Source organism: Phyllostomus discolor, chromosome 9 (assembly GCF_004126475.2).
Source record: "Phyllostomus discolor isolate MPI-MPIP mPhyDis1 chromosome 9, mPhyDis1.pri.v3, whole genome shotgun sequence".
Classification (NCBI taxonomy): domain Eukaryota; kingdom Metazoa; phylum Chordata; class Mammalia; order Chiroptera; family Phyllostomidae; genus Phyllostomus; species Phyllostomus discolor.
The window spans coordinates 26,862,184-26,879,727 of NC_040911.2; the positions used below are offsets into that span (position 1 = coordinate 26,862,184).

Consider the following 17,544-nt stretch of genomic DNA (forward strand, 5'->3'; position numbering starts at 1 on the left):
GATGACTGTCGGGCAGAATTTAGAGCAGAGTGAAACTGAGAGGAGGCGGCAGGTGAAGCAGTTCACGTGCACTACAACTGCCTGGGTGGAACCCTGGGGTGGACGGGGAGGTGAAGGGGCAAACAGGAACAGAAACGGCTGAGCGGGGCTCATGGGTGAGGCGAAGGGAAGAGATGCCTGGTAGTGACAGAACCAAGATCTTTTTTAGTCACGATCACATAAGGCCTGAACACTGGTCTTAGTTTGTCTGTTTTGACGCTTATGTCAAAATTTGGTTGAGACAATTGACATCCGATGGGAACAACAGAAAGAAGAAATTTTAACAGAGGGTGCAAGGACTTTTGATGGGATCCTTGCATGGGCTTCAGGAACGTGTGAACCCCTCCCAACTGCAGGCGCAATACTGTGTGTATACATGCTCATTCACTTTTCTGGGCGAAGAGACCGCAGCTTTCACCGAAGGATGAAAGGCGACAAGACCCCAGAGAAGTGATGAGTGATTGCTCTCAGGCAGGGACCGACGTCCGTGGACGCAGATCCTGATGGTGCTTCAGGGATGTGGGAACACCATGCCTTACAGCAAGTTTGCTCCTGTTTCTAATTTTCTAAGCTCTGCTCATTAAGTTTCTTGAAAGCTATATATCAGCTTTTAATTATATTCATTCTATAAAATTTGATGTAATGTTTACTATGCCAGCAGTTACATACAGTATAGTCACAGAACTGCACATCCTTCTACATTTACATATGCACACACAAGGACAATGTACACATTTCAAAAATAAAAGCATTGGTAGGAATATCATCCATTAGGCTGTTAAATTTCATCTACAAGTGTATATGTTTATATATAGATGAATACATGTGAATACAGCTATGTAAATAAACACGCATTTCTGCATGCACAGACAGGGTGGAGCATGATGGATCACGTCCTATCTGCACACGGCTGGGTGTGTGTCTGCCCATCCATCAGTCAAAATCTCAGAAGATGACTTCTCAGAGTGCAGTGCTCATGACAGCTCTGCTTCTGGGCCCTTCGTTATGTTTTGCCATTTAGAAACAGCCAGGCTGTGTCACATATCCAGTTCAGTTTAAAGACCGATGAAGAACACACCAGCGCGACCCCTCTCCAATCAAGAAAGGGTCCTGGCAGCACTGCCCCCAGCGCGTCACCAACGTCCACCCTCAGCACCGCCGCTTCTCCCCTCCGAGACCCGGGAGCCAGCCACTGTCCTCATAGCAGTCCCTTTTTGTTCTTCAGTTTTACCGTTTAGATACGCACCCCCACAATGTGATGCAGTTTTGCTGCTTCTGAACGTTATAAAATAGAATATACTATGTATACACACATACATATGTTCCTTTTAAGACGTCTTTCACTCAACGTTGTATTTATGAGATTTATCTATGTTGATGATTTACATCGCTGCAGTTAGTTTTCTTTGCTAGATAGCGTTCTTTTTATGCATCCATTCCATGGCTGACAGACATCTGGAGTGGTTCTGGTCTGGGCTATTAAGAAGGCTGCCGCTGTGGCAGAGGATGCCAGTTATCCACTGAAATGCACTCTCTTCCCCTCTCCCTGGGTGCACAGCTAGACTGTAGTTTCCAGTCCCTCTTGTAATGATGTGCGGTCAGGAGGAAAACTGGTGGATGCTACATGTGACACTTCAGGACTGGACTGTCCTATAAAAACCTCCCAGTGTGCTCTTCCGTTCCCTCCCTCATCTTCGCAGACCTGCTCTGGCAGGACCAACCATGAGTTTCCTGTACAGGGTCGGTGGTAAATATACTAGGCTTTGTGAGCCGTCCAGGTCCTGCTGCAACTGTTCAACTGTGCAGCTGTAGCACGAAAGCAGCCACAGACAACATGTAAAAAAATGAAAATGGCTGTGTTCCAATGAAACTTATTTGCAAAGCAAGCAGTGGGCCAGATGTGGCCATGGACCAAGTTTGCCACTCCTGCCTGTGTCACTGCACTGATGAAGGTGACACTGCAGTGATGAAGGTGACCTTGGAAGGCACAAAAAGATGGCAGAGCCATCATTCTTTGGAGCAGAGCTGCTGTCCAACTAAACTTACCCTGGACCATTGCAAAACAAAGAAAGAAACTTCTTGTTCTTGAGGCTATTGATTTTTTTCTGTTCACTTGTTACCAAAGTTTAGCCTACCCTAAATGAATATACAGCTATGAACATATTTGTAATTTAATCATTGTATGTATGAGATTCTCTCTAGTATATGTACCTAGAAGGAAATTGCTGGGATACAGGGTATTTGTTCCTTACCTGCTCTGACCATCTCAACAGATACAGAAAAAGTTCTGATAAAATTTTATGCCCACTATAATAACAACTCTCAGCAAACAAGGTGGGAACTTTTATAACACGATAGATAGCACCAATGAAAAACCCTATAATTAAAATCATACATAATGGTGGAAGAGCATCATAGGGAACTATGAAATCAGGAACAAGGCATAAAGTCCACTTTTACCATTTTATTCCACATTGTAATGAAAGTCCTAGACGGTATAATGAGATAAGAAAAAAATAAAAGGCATAAAGGTAAAAAAAAAAAAGCAGTTGTTATAGACTGAATTATGTCCTCTCCCCTCGCCAAATTCATGTTGAAGTTCTAACTCCCAGTATACCTCAGAATGTATTTGTAGAGAGGGCCTTCACAGAGGTAATTAAGATTAAACGAGGTCATTTGGACGGGTCCTAATCCAGTATGACTGGTGTCCTCGTATGGAGAGGGAGATGCACCAGGGAGGCTGCCCACAGAGAAAAGGCCTCATGAGGACACAAGGAGCAGACAGCTGTCTGCAAGCAAAGGAGAGAGACCTCATGGGAGAACCGCCAGAAAGAAACCCAAGGGAACTGTCACAAAAAAAAGGGAATGTACTACATCTTAACTGGGGGTGTTTATGTAGATACATACACTGTCAAAGTTTCTCAAACTGGACACTTAATGCACTTGCAATTTTATTGCATATAAATTAAATACAATTAGGATAAAAGAAAATAGAAAAATCCCACAGTTTTCTTGACTTTCAAGGCAGAACTATTTTTAAGACTCTACTGTTATCTCTTTGACATTGCCAATCAATCACCATAAGGACTTTGAACGGACACGCATGTACTCTTCTTACATCACTAAGTCATTGCCAGTACTGAGGTCAAAAGGTCTAACTGATCAGATCCTTTCTGTGAGAAAATGGGGCAAGGACACAGAGAGAACGGTCAATGTCCATATTGTTACTTTAACTCACTCAACAAATATGATGAGCATCTACCACATATTAAGCGATGGTCTAAGAGATGGGGATACAACAGTGGGCATGTGGGGTGCTTATATTTTAGTTGAAGAAATATAAAGTATAAATAATAACTCAGTAAATTATATAGTGTTTTGAGATAGTTCTTGTTATTATGGAAGATACAAAATGTAGAGGCTCTGGTTTAAGTGACAAAATTCCATATACAGTGACTTCAATACTCAACGCTAGCCTCTTGCATTCGAATTCCTTTTTTGAGTGGACAGGGCAGGACAATTTAAGTTACATGCCTGGATTTATTCATAGCCCTGTACTGTGCTTGTCTGCTGTGTCCTACTCATAAAGGCACTGACTTTTAATGGATCTTTTAGCTCAGCCTTCTGGGAGTCAGAAGTAATATTCTGTGGTACCTTTTCTCATGGTGAAACACAATCATGATGATGATGCTACTAATAAAATAAACCTAAACGAGTGCTCCTTAAGAGGCAAGATGGAAACGGTTTCTGCACTTAGGATACTCCAACTGGTTTACTTCTTCAGTCATGTCGCCTTTTGACCCATCAGGGGCTACAAAGAGCACTTGTCACAGCAAGCACATGTTCGCTTGGACCAACAACTAGGAGCTCCAGAAATCATCCCTCCCTTTGGATAAGTCTACAATAATCCTCTTCCAGTTAAATAAAAAAATGTGTTTGGAAGCCCCTCTGGGAGCTTCCATCAGTGACGGCCGCTGTATATTACATAACCTAAAAACACCCAGAGACAAAAATGAAAGGCATGGTCAATGCCATCAGCTAAATTGAAATTACTCCAGGTTCAGCCTAGCTCAAAGTTTAAGGAGACTCAGAGATCAATGAAAGACGGATGAAGAGGGGGTGGCTCTAAATGAAGGAGCAGGTTTCAGGGTGACAGAGGCAGAGGCGGACAGAGACAAGCCCCGAAGCCTGGCGTTTCAGTTCTGGAACTTGTGTGCTCAGCGGGCTCGCAGCCTCCGCTAGCAGGTGAGCATACGAGGAAAAAAATGCCTTCAGCTTCTCGGGCTCCTTTGAAAGAGAATCAGTGATTGCCCAGAAAGAGAAGGTTTGAGACCAGCTGGGAAAGAATGAAAACACCGCTGTGTAGGAAGGAAGAAAGAGAAATCTTTTCTCCAGATTTGTGCCTTTGGCTTAGAAGTTCTTGACTCAAGTTTAGATTTCCTTAACTAATATCTCCTTTTTGCACATAGTACAATAAAACCAATGGAATACAACCCTAACATTGTTGACTGAAAAACAATTTATACCTTAAGTGTAACCCTGACAATACTACACATATTTTTGTGATCACAAGGTTGTTTCTTGAGATAAGAGTCAGGTCCTTTTTTCTTTTTTTTTTTACATGTTCAGTATGTATAAAGTTGACAGAATGGTGAGGGGGACAGGAGAGGTAAAGGAGAAAGAGACTAATAATAAAGATTAATGGTCCTGCAGTAAATGTCCTGCGTAGTGCTTAATAATTAAAGGACAAGAAAACAAAGGACAGAAAACAGAAGAAAAGTGTATTAAAAAATTCAGATACACTGAAGAGGGGAACGCAGTTAAGGAGAGGAAAAACCAAGCAGTACAACTTAGGCAATCAGTGTTAGGTCACCGGCCTTACGGTAAACAGGTGGCCACCCCTCTGCAGCACAGCTTGGAGAGCCTGCCTCCCGTCTGGTGGGGCGCCGCAGCAAATGCCACTGCAGTAACTTTGCCCGGTCCTGGAGTCCGTGTGTACCAGCTCTGCGGTGGACAGGATGACTCAAAGGGGCCCTCTCTCAATCATCAGGTACGTTATAATTTTGCTAACACTCCATATTAGAATAAAAGAAGAGAAAATACAAGATAGCCTTTCTTACAAATAAAAAAAGTTAGTGATTCCTGTGAGTTACAATGCCTTAAGAGAGAACTTTCGTAAAGATGAACAAGTTTCTAGTTTTTACTGCAACACTATAACTCTTCCCCAAAAAAGAGGAAGAAAAAAAAAACTAATAAAACAATAAAACCCTGAGTGAAAACTGTTCCTGGAAACTTTGCAGAACTGTAACAGCTTTCTCTTGGTTAAATTGATTGGTCTAGCAACATTATAAAATGACTATTAGGATTCATTGTGCACAACAGAAAGTGCCGAAATGTCAGCAGACTACACAGCAAAAAGTAATGGGTTCTGAACCCCTATTAGTCAAAATGATTTTGTTTCAAATTAGAAATTGATTTTTTTTTTGACACAAGCCCTCTCCCGGCGTCCGGCTTCTGTAGCTGGGCCTGAGAGAGATTAACGTCCACCAAGGCAAGGGCTGGCTGGACGACACCTTTCTCACAGTGCCTTTCCAGCTGTAGCTTTCTGAGGGGCCGTGGTCTGAGCCACTCACACAAGCTATTTGTCCCTTTGCTATTACACTCTGGTTTTCTATTTTTGCCATTTTACTTTAGTGCTGACACACAACACAAACTGGGTGACAAGTTAAGAGGAGACTACGTTAAGCCTCATGGTACAACTGCCAGGCCGACTTTGACGGACTCTCCACTCCTGAAAGTGCAATGACTGAAGAGGAGCGGAAGCCAAGGCAGGAGCCGCCCCTTCCTGACGGACTGCCAGCAGAGGGAGCAAAGAAGAGTCCACCTGGGAGGCCAAGCCTGCTGAATGTCATTGCTGTTCCTAGGTTGTCCTAACGCAGTGGAGGTCTGGGGAACTTCTCCCCTGTGCCAAACAAAAGAAGCTTTTGCTTTTGTTTCAAATTATGGATAGACTTCCTTCTGAAGTTGGGACTAATAATCATCTCTCAATTATCTGGGAGAGGATTAAACAACTTAGAGGTTAATCGTAATTAAAACCAAAAAACAAAAACAAAAACAAAACAAAACAGGACAATGCTGGCTGATGAGGAGAAAAGGCCGCGGTGCTACACCGGTAAGACCTTCTCATAAAGCACTGCATGTGTGTCCAGTAGGAGAGTGACAGTAGCCAGGGAGAGGTCGTTGCTGAATCCTAGAGATGGGCTGGTGCTACCAGCTGGAAAAGAGGTAAGTCGAAGGAAAGCAGTGTGAATGGCTGTGAGCAGAAGAGACAGATGTCCGGAAGGGAGCTGTGAGCAGAGGGCGCTCTGAGGCCCTTTTCGGCCCTTTGTTCCCTGTAGCTCTCTTCCGCACAAAAGCTCAGACCTGTTCCATTCTGCTCCAGACTCCTTCCCTTAATAATTCCAGGACAGATTAAGCCAAAGCCACTCCAGAAACAACTCAGAATTAAATTTAACTGATTCACTCAACATTTTACACCATTATTTATAACTGATTTAAAAAAATATCCATGGCATATAAAACAGGAAGAATTACTGGTACTTAAAAGACTACTAGGCAATATATACTTAAAACTTATGAGGTTTTGTTTCAGCCACAATGTAGAATTTATCCATGACCTCTCCTCCACCCTCCCCATACTTCCAGCAAATTGAAGATGAACTGTGGTTGTTAGAGTTTACTTTCTTAGCAGAGATTTATGTTCACTTTCTTGTCCTCTTTACTCACTTTGAACATTACTTTGTGTCTATGAAGATACTTACTACTGAATAATTCTTACAGTTTGTTGCTCGCAAAAAGAGGGACAAGTCGGATAGTTTCTCATATGAGTATTCTCGGAGAAACACTGATATAATTCACTGGTCTAGACGTGCTGCCTGTGGCCTTGCAGGCACCTGTCAGTTTGTAACATATTTAACTCTTGCTCAGCGTTGCAGGAAATCACCTGGAGTTCATGGCTAGCAGACACCAGCAACCACCTCCCCCAACAGGTTCTCATTTTGCTACAGAGATGCCAAGCTTACCTCTTTGGGGTCGATATGTATCTTCCTTTGAACATGAGCGCAGAGCATCATCTTCCGTATGTGACTGAAACCCAACGGTCTTTTTCTCTTTTCTAGTCTCTCCCCTGGTGGTGAACTCTTGGTGCTTTTTGATGGATGATGATGTTCCAAGCAGCCAGCCATCGCCTGTTGACTTCAACAAACTGAAAAAAATAAATACGAATGAGCTGCAGAGAGCACAGAATGGATACAGATCACACAAAGGCATACAAACTCGGTATGAGTTGAAATACAACTCAGGGTAGTAAAAACTTTTTCTTTTTTTTAGGAATAATTTAAATAATTTATTGAAGATCTATTTTTTTAAATCCTTACCCCAGGACATTTCCATTGATTTTAGAGAAGGCGGGAGGGAGGAAATGGAGCGGGGGGTGGGGGGAGAGAGAGAGAGAGAGAGACTGAGACTTGATGTGAGAGAGGAGCATCGATGGGTTGGATGGGTTGTTTCCTGTAGGCACCCAACCAGGAATTGAACTTGCACTCTAGGCATGCGCCCTGACTGGAATCGGACTGGCAACCTTTTGGTGCATGGAACAACGCTCTAGCCAACTGGGACATGTGGCCAGGATATACTGAAGGTCTCCTTTGTGTCCTACCACAATAACGTGGGAGAAGAAATGGTCTTTATCCTCCAAAGCCTATGTTTGGAGTTGGGGAAATGAGACTCAGGCCCATAAAACTACTAGTAAAGCTACAGATTGTGACTGAGAACTAGAATGTCTGTAGAAGTAAAAAAGTATGCTAAAGCAAGGCCTGCATAACTACAATGTTTCCAAATACTAAAAATGAATATTAGGAATTAAAATATTACCAATTTGCCTCAAAGTGCATTTGTGTTTCTCATTTTCAATTGTTATAGTATTTCTCATGTACCCGGAGTATGGAAGAAGGTGGTATAACAGTGCATGATGTAGAAGAGTTGATCTCTGTCCTCACATAATTTCATTATACAAGGTAAATATGGGATAAAGAGAATTTTAATAAAAACAAACACTTGTGCATATGTTTCTCTCTCTAATAAATTGTGCCCCCACCTTAGCATATTTCCTCTTACAACATTTTATTTTTTGGAGAGTAATGATCTGATGATGTGTGTGTGTATATATATATATATATATACATCCCTTATTATACTACCAGCCTTTCCTTGTAACTTAAGTTCACCACAGACCCATAACACTTTGGTTTTTTCTCCTGTTTGTCCATAAGCAAAGTAAAAATTAAAGTGAAAAAAAAAAAAAAAAAAAAAAAAGAAAGACATTTACTCAGTAAGTAAGATCCTAAAAGTTAAGGTGCATACACTCCCCAGCAGCAGAAATCATCTCTAGACAAGAAAGAACTGACAGAGTATTACTGGGTCCACTACTAATCCCAAGTGGCCTGGGGCCAGAAGTCAAATCACGTAAACCCATCAAAGCTGCTGGCCTTCTATTGATCGGAATGTTTAGTAATGTTGGTTCACATTGTAATTTATTAATAAAAAAGAGAAATTACATGGCTTCATGAAACATGGCCTTATATGGGAATAATGCAATGTATTATTACATTTATATTCTTTAATTTTTTTTTAAACCAGAACCCAGGGATCACTTTCCAACGAGGAACAACTAATGGATGTGTATCTTAGCTCATATCACGTCTATTCACGGTCCGGGAAAACAGGAGAATAAAATGACCTCACTGTGAATGTAAGATAAGTCAACTGCAACCCCAAAGCCCCAAACCCAGGCAACCCAACAACTACAGGTAGGTCTGCTTGACAATGTGACCACGACTACTGGCCTCCCCCAAATTCATTCATTCTCCGCTCAGCTGAGCTCACAATACCAGCGAATTCTGATCAATTGTAGCTCTGATTGCTTCCTGCTCCTTTACTATTCCAAACCCCATCCTGGTAATCCTCTATCTCAATAGGGAACTTAGTTTCTAATTTCCTTGAAATAAAGATGACTGCATAAAAATCTGTTCTTTCATTTGCATTTATTTCTATCTTTATCCATCTACTATTCTTCTCTTAATATCTCTGAAGAAAATTATACCTTTTATTCATATTGTTGATACCATTTTGACCCATGCCCTCTGTGACTATGGCCTGTCAATCATCTCCTTTTCTTAATACTTATAGACTCCTCCTCTTCTCAGCTGGATTCCTTCCTAGGACTACAAACAAGATCAAACTTTCCATTAAAAATCAAAACTAAACCTAAAACCAAAACCTCTTAAGTGGGGAGCATAACACTCAGTATCGGTGAGGGTGTGCACACCAGCGTTTCAGTGCACTGAAGGAGCTGCTGATGGGCTACCGCCCTTCTGTGGATGACAGGTCGACACAAGTAAAATAAAATAAAAATGTATCTGCCCTCCTAATAATTCTTGTTTTAAGACATTATCCCATAAAATCACATAAACAAGAGTATGCAAATGTTTTTTTTTAAGATTTTATTTATTTATTTTTAGAGAGGGAAGGGAGGGAGATAGAGAGAGAGAGACAGAGAGACAGAAACATCCATGTGCGGTTGCTGGGGGTTATGGCCTGCAACCCAGGAATGTACCCTGGCTGGGAATCGAACCTGGGACACTTTGGTTCCCATCCTGCGCTCAATCCACTGAGCTATGCCAGCCAGGGGCAAATGTTTTTTAAAGGATGGTCGTAGCAGTATTATTTGTAATGGTGAAAAACTAAAGCAAATATTTTCAATAGGAGAGTAAGAAAATGAACTATGATACGCCCATCATAAGGAATGCTGTTTAGCCTTTTAAAATATAAGGTATGTAGTTCTCTATACATAGTTCTGTATATATTGTGGAGAAAGTTCATGATATACTAGAAAGTAAAAAAAAAGCAATTTGTAATAAAAGAATGTATACTGGGATCTTATTTTTGTAGAAACAAAAATATAGAAATTTTTTTTAAAGTTTTGAACAGATAAATGCCAAACCAGAGAAGTAGAAATAAAATGGATGACTTTTATAATTTAATTTATATACTTCTGAATGTTTCAATTTATTTCAATAGGCATGTACTTTTGTAAAAAAACAAAAACTTTCACCATCACTTTTATATTACCACCTCTTCTCTCCTTCCCTTCTTTGCTGGACTTCTAGAAACAGTAATTAATTTTAACATACATACCTAGTAAAGTAATATTTTTAAAGGACAAATCTAGTGGGCCTTTTCTTTTTCAACAGTATTGTTACTAGACTACTTCTCAACAATGGACTCCTTTCTTAGAACTTTTTTCCCCTGGACTTCATAATATACATATTATTTTGATTGTTTTCATAATATTTGTATTATCTTGATAGTTTTAATAGTTTTAAGAGACTTCTACTCTGATTCTTTTACTGGGAACTCTTCTACCTCCTCTCCTGAAATGGCAGCCATTCCTGAAGATTCTGTCCTTGTCCTTCTTTTTCTCCCTAGCACTTTCTCAGTGGTCCTTGCCATGCCCAGGTACTCTCAACCAGGATTTCTGAACAGATCTGTCCAGCCCACACTGCTGTCCACGACTGCTGACCTGGTCAGGTATCTGCAGGAAAGCTGCCAAGGGATGGCTTGTCGTACTTCCCAAACCAACTCATGTTCAAGCAACACATAATCTTTATTTTGAAACTAGTTCCTCTATCTGTTTCCATTCTCATTTAATGCAATCACCATTTTCTCTGTCACTCACATGAAAAACTTCAGTTGTCTCAACTTCTGGTTTCCTTATTCCTGTTCAATAAATTATTAGATCAATCAACCATTTATTTTTCACCAGCATCTATTGGGGACAATGCTCGATGTCAGGATAATACTCTATGGGGCTGGTGTTGGCAAACATGGAAACAAACATTTATTGAGTACTTGATATATGCCAGGTACTGGGTATACAAACACAGACATTCAAAGATCTAGTTCCAGTCCTCAAAGTGATTTTAAAGGTGGAGACAGAGTGGAAACAGATCATTTAAAATCTGATAAAAACTGTAATTCAGGAATGTACAAGTTGTTATGGGAACACAGACAGGGGCACTAGTTCTAGCTGCATAACTAAAGGGAAATTCTGAGGCATTTAAACTAAATCTTAGTGATTAAGCAGCAGATAAGGAAGAATGAAGGATGGGAGGGAAAAACAGAATTAGCAAATATATCAGCTAGGAAAAGTTCATATATCTTAGACAAGTTAAACAGTTCGGTTTTGCTACAGCGTGAAGTGTGGGGTTTGGGTGGGGAGAAGAGGAAGGTGAAACAGGGCCGATAAGGAAGTGTCAGTTCATGAAAGGTTTGGTTTCCCGGGGCTTGAAATTCCATCTTATAGGCAAGTCAGAGTCATTGAAGGGCTCTACAGGGAAAAACGACATGCTCCATCCCAAATTTATGAAAAATTACTCTGGCACTATTTAGAGAACAGACTGCAAGAAGCTCATGAGTCAGAAGGTGCTGGAACAGCTCTGATGAGACGATGAGGGTCTGAAATAGAGAAGCAGTAGTAGACATGGTAAGGAGATGGCTTTTAAAACACATTTAGGATTTAAAATTGGCAGAAAATGATGAGTACTTGAATGTCAAAAGTGAGGGAGAAAAAGAAGTTGAGGATGATTGGCAGAATTTTGGGTGGATAAGCAATACTGAGAAGCTTTGGGAAGGGTGGGAGAAATTAAATGTAGCTTGAGGTGCCTATGAAACATTTGGGAAGATATTTCAAGAAAGCAGTTGGATCAATAACTGTAGCTTTTTGCTAGCTGGCTGACTGACTCAGGGTGGCGCGGTTGAGAGAGAGAAGGAGGAGGAAGGACATGCTTCACTTTCAATTTTTTTGCTGAAGGCAAAGGTAAATTCATTCCTGTAAGTGAAAGAAGTGGGTACTGGGAGGAGTGAAGGTTTGGTGAATATATTGAAGCAATTCAAGATAAACACGGTCAAGAACAAGAAACAGACTGCCCTACAATCTAGAAGACCTAACCATTAGAAATCATCCATCTGCATCAGGGTTTATGTACACGTATGTGAAAGCAGAAAGAGCAGGTTGAGAGCCTGCTCCAGGCTTAGGGTCCAGGGAGGGTAGCACACTGAAGGTCAATGCAAGGTTCAAGCTCCGATACCCTACACCAATACAGTCCCCAGTACGAAAGCCCTTGCCACCCAGATCAGGTCTGATACTGTGTGCCATGCTGCCCTCCTCTGTGGATCATGCTCTAACACCCCGTGATCAAATTAATTGTAGAGTATGATGGAAGACAGGGATCAAGTTTCCTCCCCACCCCCAGATCTATATCCAGTACCTCCAGCATCATTTGTTAACAAGACTTTCTTTTTCCACAGAATTGCTTGGAATCTTTGTCAAAAGCAATGGAATGTATGATTGTGTGGGTCTACTTCTGGACTCTATTCTGTTCCACCAACCTATTTATGTCTTCAGGTGAATACCAAACCTGTATTGATTACATAACTTTGATTTACATACCTAAAATTTGGCAGCATGCAAATCTTTCAATGTATTCTTCTAAATTGCAAAGACGGTCTTTGCTATTCTAGACCCTTCACATTTCCATATAAATTTCAGAATGCTTGCCAATTTCTAAGCAGTATGCTGGAATTTTGACTGTAAGTGCACGGAATCTAAGCTTCAATTTGGAAAAAATTGGTATCTTACTATTGAGTGTTCCAGTCCAAGAACATGGTATATCTTTCTTTCCATTCATTTAAACTTTCTTAAATTTATCTCAGCAGTATTCTGCACTTATTTTTGTTAAAGTATTCCTAGCAATTTGATGGTTTTTAATGTTACTGTATATGCTTTCTTTTTGGAATAATTGCTGTTTTATATCTATTGCTATAGGATAGTAATTGCTGTATATAGACATGAAATGGATTTTCATATGTCAAAATTGAACTTGAATTCTGTGTTAAATTTACTTAATAATTTTAGTAGTTGTTTCTGTAGCCAGTCATGTTATTTAAAAATAAAGATGGCTTTGCTTGTTTCTTTCTAATGTTTTTCATGGCTGATCAGGCTAGCTAGGATCTTCAGGAGCACGCGGAATAGAAGTAGCATGAGCAGACATCCTCACCTTGTTCCTAAAAGTGTTCATCATTAAAGAGAATGTGTCTTTGTTCATAGCCTCTACCAGATTTCTAATCTGATGAGAGGTCATTGTTTTCCCCTAATAATGAATGAGCATTGGAAAAGTTATGTTAAATGCCTTTTCTGCATCTGTTTGAGAATATGTTTTTCTTCTTTATTATGTTAGTATGGCAAACCGACTTTCAAATGTTAAGCCAGTTTTGTATTCCTGGGATATACTCTATTTAGATTTAGTCAAGCTGGATGGATCATCCTTTATATATATTCCTGGATTTAATTTGCTAGTATTTTGTTAAGAAATGTTTGAGGGGAGGTGGGTGGAGGGATGGGTGAAAAGGTGAAGGGATTATGAAGTACAAATTTGTTGTTACAGAACAGTCATGGGATGTAAAGTCCAGGACAGGTAACACAACGCTATTCTAATAATTATGTATGGTGTCAGATGGGCACTAGATTTATCAGGATGATCATTTAGTAGGTTATACAATGTCTATGAATACCTGAAACTAATATAATATTGTATGTCAACCATAATTAAGAAATTAAAAAACAGCCCTGGCTGGTGTAGCTCAGTGGATTGAGCTTGGGCTGCGAACCAAATCATCGGAGGTTCGATTCCCAGTCAGGGCACATGCCTGGGTTGCAGGCCATGGCTCCCAGCAACCGCACATTGATGTTTCTCTCTCTCTCTTTCCCCCTCCCTTCCCTCTCTAAAAATAAGTAAATAAAATCTTTAAAAAAAAGAAATTAAAAAACACATTTTGTTTTGCATTTGTCTGTCATTCTCTTTTCTTCTAATGCTTTTATTTTGCAGGTCTCACAAAAGGAGTTGGGAAAAGTTCTTCCTCTAGTCCAAGTTCTCAAGTGGGTAGGAGAGAATTTTGCCACACAGGGGACATTTAGCAACATCTGAAGAGTTTTGTGATTGTTACAATTGGGGGAGGAGAGGCTCCTAGTAGCCCGTATGGGTAGAAGACAGGGGTGCCTGTCTTACAATGCATAGCCAACAATGCATACAACAGCACCCCCCACAAAAGAATTATCTGGTCCAAAATGTCAATAGTGCCAAGGCTGAGAAACCCCACTCTAGTCTCTTAAAGAATCTGTGTAAAATTGTTATTATTTCTTTTTTAGAGGCTGAGGTAGAGTTCACAAGTTCTATGAGTCTGTACTTTTATTTTTGGAAAGCTTCTTAATAGAAATTAAATTCCTTTAACAGATACAGGTTATTTACATTTTCTACTTTTTTGGTATGAATTTTAGTCCACTGTCAATTTCAAGGAATTTGTATCAGTTAAGTTGTCAAATATAATTGTAAAAATTATTCATACTGATCCTTAAGTACTTTAAAAATATTGTTAGAATCTAGGGTGATATCTTCTTTTTTATGCCTGGTATTGATAATTTGTTTTTCTCTCTATAATATGTTGATCATCTTGAAAAACTTATTAATTTGACTTACATTTTCAAAAATTCAACTTTTAGCTTTGTAGATTTTCTCTATTGCTTGCTTTCCTTTTCACTGTAAGACTTATCAAAAAGGGGCTGCTACGTGGTCGAAGGCAGGATAGAAATGTTTCAAATTGGAAAATGCTGGGGAAATTGGAGTGCTGGCACAAAATGGGGAGACACGGTTAGTGTCCCAGACTTCAGGGGAGGCCTCAGAAAGTCCACACCGTAGACAGAAACTTGCTGTAGACCTTTAACAAAGCCTAAAATCAAGCTATGACAAAATACACAGGGAGGAAAGACTTTGGAGATTGTGTGTCAGCAATTTAGAGAGGCTTGAGAAACACCCTGGGTTTTCCAGAGATCTGCCCTCACTATAGTATATAAAAAAACCTATCCAAGTTCAAAGTGACTAGCAGGGTAATTAAATTAGTGGGAAGTGTAAAAATCAATACTTTTCAAAGAATGACAATAAAATCCACTTCTCTAAATGTATCATAATATGCAGGATACACCCTGACCAGTTGGTTGGCCATCCTCCCCAAAAGTGAAAGGCGCTGGTTTGAGTCCAGGTCAGGACACATGCCTAGGTTGTGGGTTCAGTCTCAACTGGGGCACATACAAGAGGCAACCGATCTGTGTTTCTCTCTTGCATTGATGTTTCTCTCCCTCTACTTCTCCCTCTCTTCCTTTTTGCTAAAAAATAAATATTTTGTTTTTTCTTTTTCTAAAAATATATTTTATTGATTATGCTATTATAGTTGTTCCATTTTTTCCTCCTCTTTACTCCCCTCCACCCTGTACTGCCCCTCCCACCAGCATTCTCCCACCTTAGTTCATGTCTATGGGTCGTACATATAAGTTCTTTGATTTCTCCATTTCCCGTACTATCTTAACCTTCCCTTGTCTATTTAGTACGTACCATTTATGCTTCTTATCCTGTACCTTTTCCTCCCATTCTCTCCCCTGCCCCCCTGCTGATAACCCTCCCTGTGATCTCCATTTCTGTGATTCTGATCCCCTGTTCTAGTTGTTTGCTTAGTTCATTTTTTTTTGGAGGGGGGGGGTGTTGGTTGTTGATAGTTGTGAGTTTGTTGTCATTTACTGTTCATAGTTTTGATCTTCTTTTTCTTAGATAAGCCCCTTTAACATTTCATATAACAAGGGCTTGATGATGATGAACTCCTTTAACTTGACCACATCTGGGAAGCACTTTATCTGCCCTTCCATTCTAAATGAAAGCTTTGCTGGATAGAGTGATCTTGGATGTAGGTCCTTGCCTTTCATGACTTGTCTGCATGCATACTTCTTTCCAGGCCCTTCTTGCCTGCAAGGTTTCTTTTGAGAAATCAGCTGACAGTCTTATGTGCACTCCTTTATAGGTAACTGTCTCCTTTTCTCTTGCTGCTTTTAAGATTCTCTCCTTATCTTTAATGAGTAAAGTAATTATGATGTGCCTTGGTGTGTGCTTCCTTGGGTCCAACTTCTTTGGGACTCTCTGAGCTTCCTGGACTTCGTGGAAGTCTATTTCCTTTTCCAGATTATGGAAGTTCTTCTTCATTATTTTTTTTTGAATAAGTTTTCAGTGTCTTGCTCTTCCTCTTCTCCTTTTGGCATCCCTATGATTTGGATGTTGGAACATTTAAAGTTGTCCCAGAGGTTCCTAAGCTTCTCCACATTTTTTAAATTTCTTGTTTCTTTATTCTGTTCTGGTTGAATGTTTCTTCCTTCTATTGCAAACTCTTGATGCCAGTCCCGGTTTCCTTCCCATCACTGCTGGTTCCCTATACATTTTCCTTTATTTCACTTTTCATAGCCTTCACTTCTTCCTCTATTTTGCAACCATACTCAACCATTTCTGTGAGAATCCTGATTATCAGTGTTTTGAACTCTGCATTTGATAGGTTGGCTATCTCTTCATAATTAATTCTGTTTTCAGAGCTTTGATCTGTTCTTTCGTTTGGGCCACATTTTTTTTTTTTTTTTGGTCTTGGAACAACTGTTACATTGTAAGGGGCAGAGGCTTAGGTATTTGCCAGAGTGGGTCAACCCACATCTCTGCATTGTGGTGCTGTATGTTGGGGAGGGTTCTGAGAGGGAACAACGCCACTTGCTTAGCTCTCTACCAGCTTTTAGTCACTTCTCCCACTACCCACAAGCAAATTGGGCCCTTCAGGTGCTTATTCCCGGGTGTGTGGGTTTGTGTACATTCTAGGCCCCTGTGGGTCTCTCCAATGAATTCTCCCATGAGGCTGGGAGTTCCTTCTGCTGTCATAAACCCCACAGATTTTTTTCAGTCATAGGTTTTGAGGCTTTATTTCTCTGCAGTGGAACCCTGGGTTGTACGGTCTGTCTTACTCGCCAGTTGTTCTTCCTGGTTTATCTGCATGCAAATGTGGGACCACCCAGTCTGCTAGCCACCATCTAGCCCTGAGTCCTCTCCCTCCTGACTGCCCATTCCCGCCCCTCCTACTGGTCTGGATGAATGTTTCTTCTTTAACTCCTTGATTGTCAGACTTCCATACAGTTCAATTTTCAGGCAGTTCTGGTTATTTTTGTTTTTAAATTTGTTGTCCTTCTTTTGTTTATGCAAGGAGACAAAATGTATCTACCTATGCCTCCATCTTGGCCAGAAGTCCAAGAAATATTTTAAAAATATGCAGGATACGACTTCCGGCAAGATGGAGGAATAGGTGGACGCACTGTACCTCCTCGCACAACCAAGAACAGAACAACAATAATTTACAACAATGATTTGCAATCATAATATCAGAACTGTCAGAGGATTTATCTAAATGGAAGTCGGACAACCAAGAAGTTGAAGTAGACCCGTACATCCAGACTGGTAGGGGACGACGAGCCGAGCA

General features: G+C 40.4%; 1 protein-coding gene across 4 annotated transcripts in view; it reads right to left on the reverse strand.

Annotated features, from left to right (window-relative positions):
- KIAA1328 (KIAA1328 ortholog) overlaps window positions 1-17,544 on the reverse strand; it is a 228,982-nt gene that overhangs the window by 25,845 nt on the left and 185,593 nt on the right. For all 4 annotated transcript variants that reach the window (XM_028524448.2, XM_028524446.2, XM_028524447.2 and 1 more), the window contains one exon: window positions 7,122-7,303. In XM_028524448.2, coding sequence (XP_028380249.1) covers window positions 7,122-7,303 — 182 coding nt within the window. The remainder of the gene's footprint in view (window positions 1-7,121; window positions 7,304-17,544) is intronic.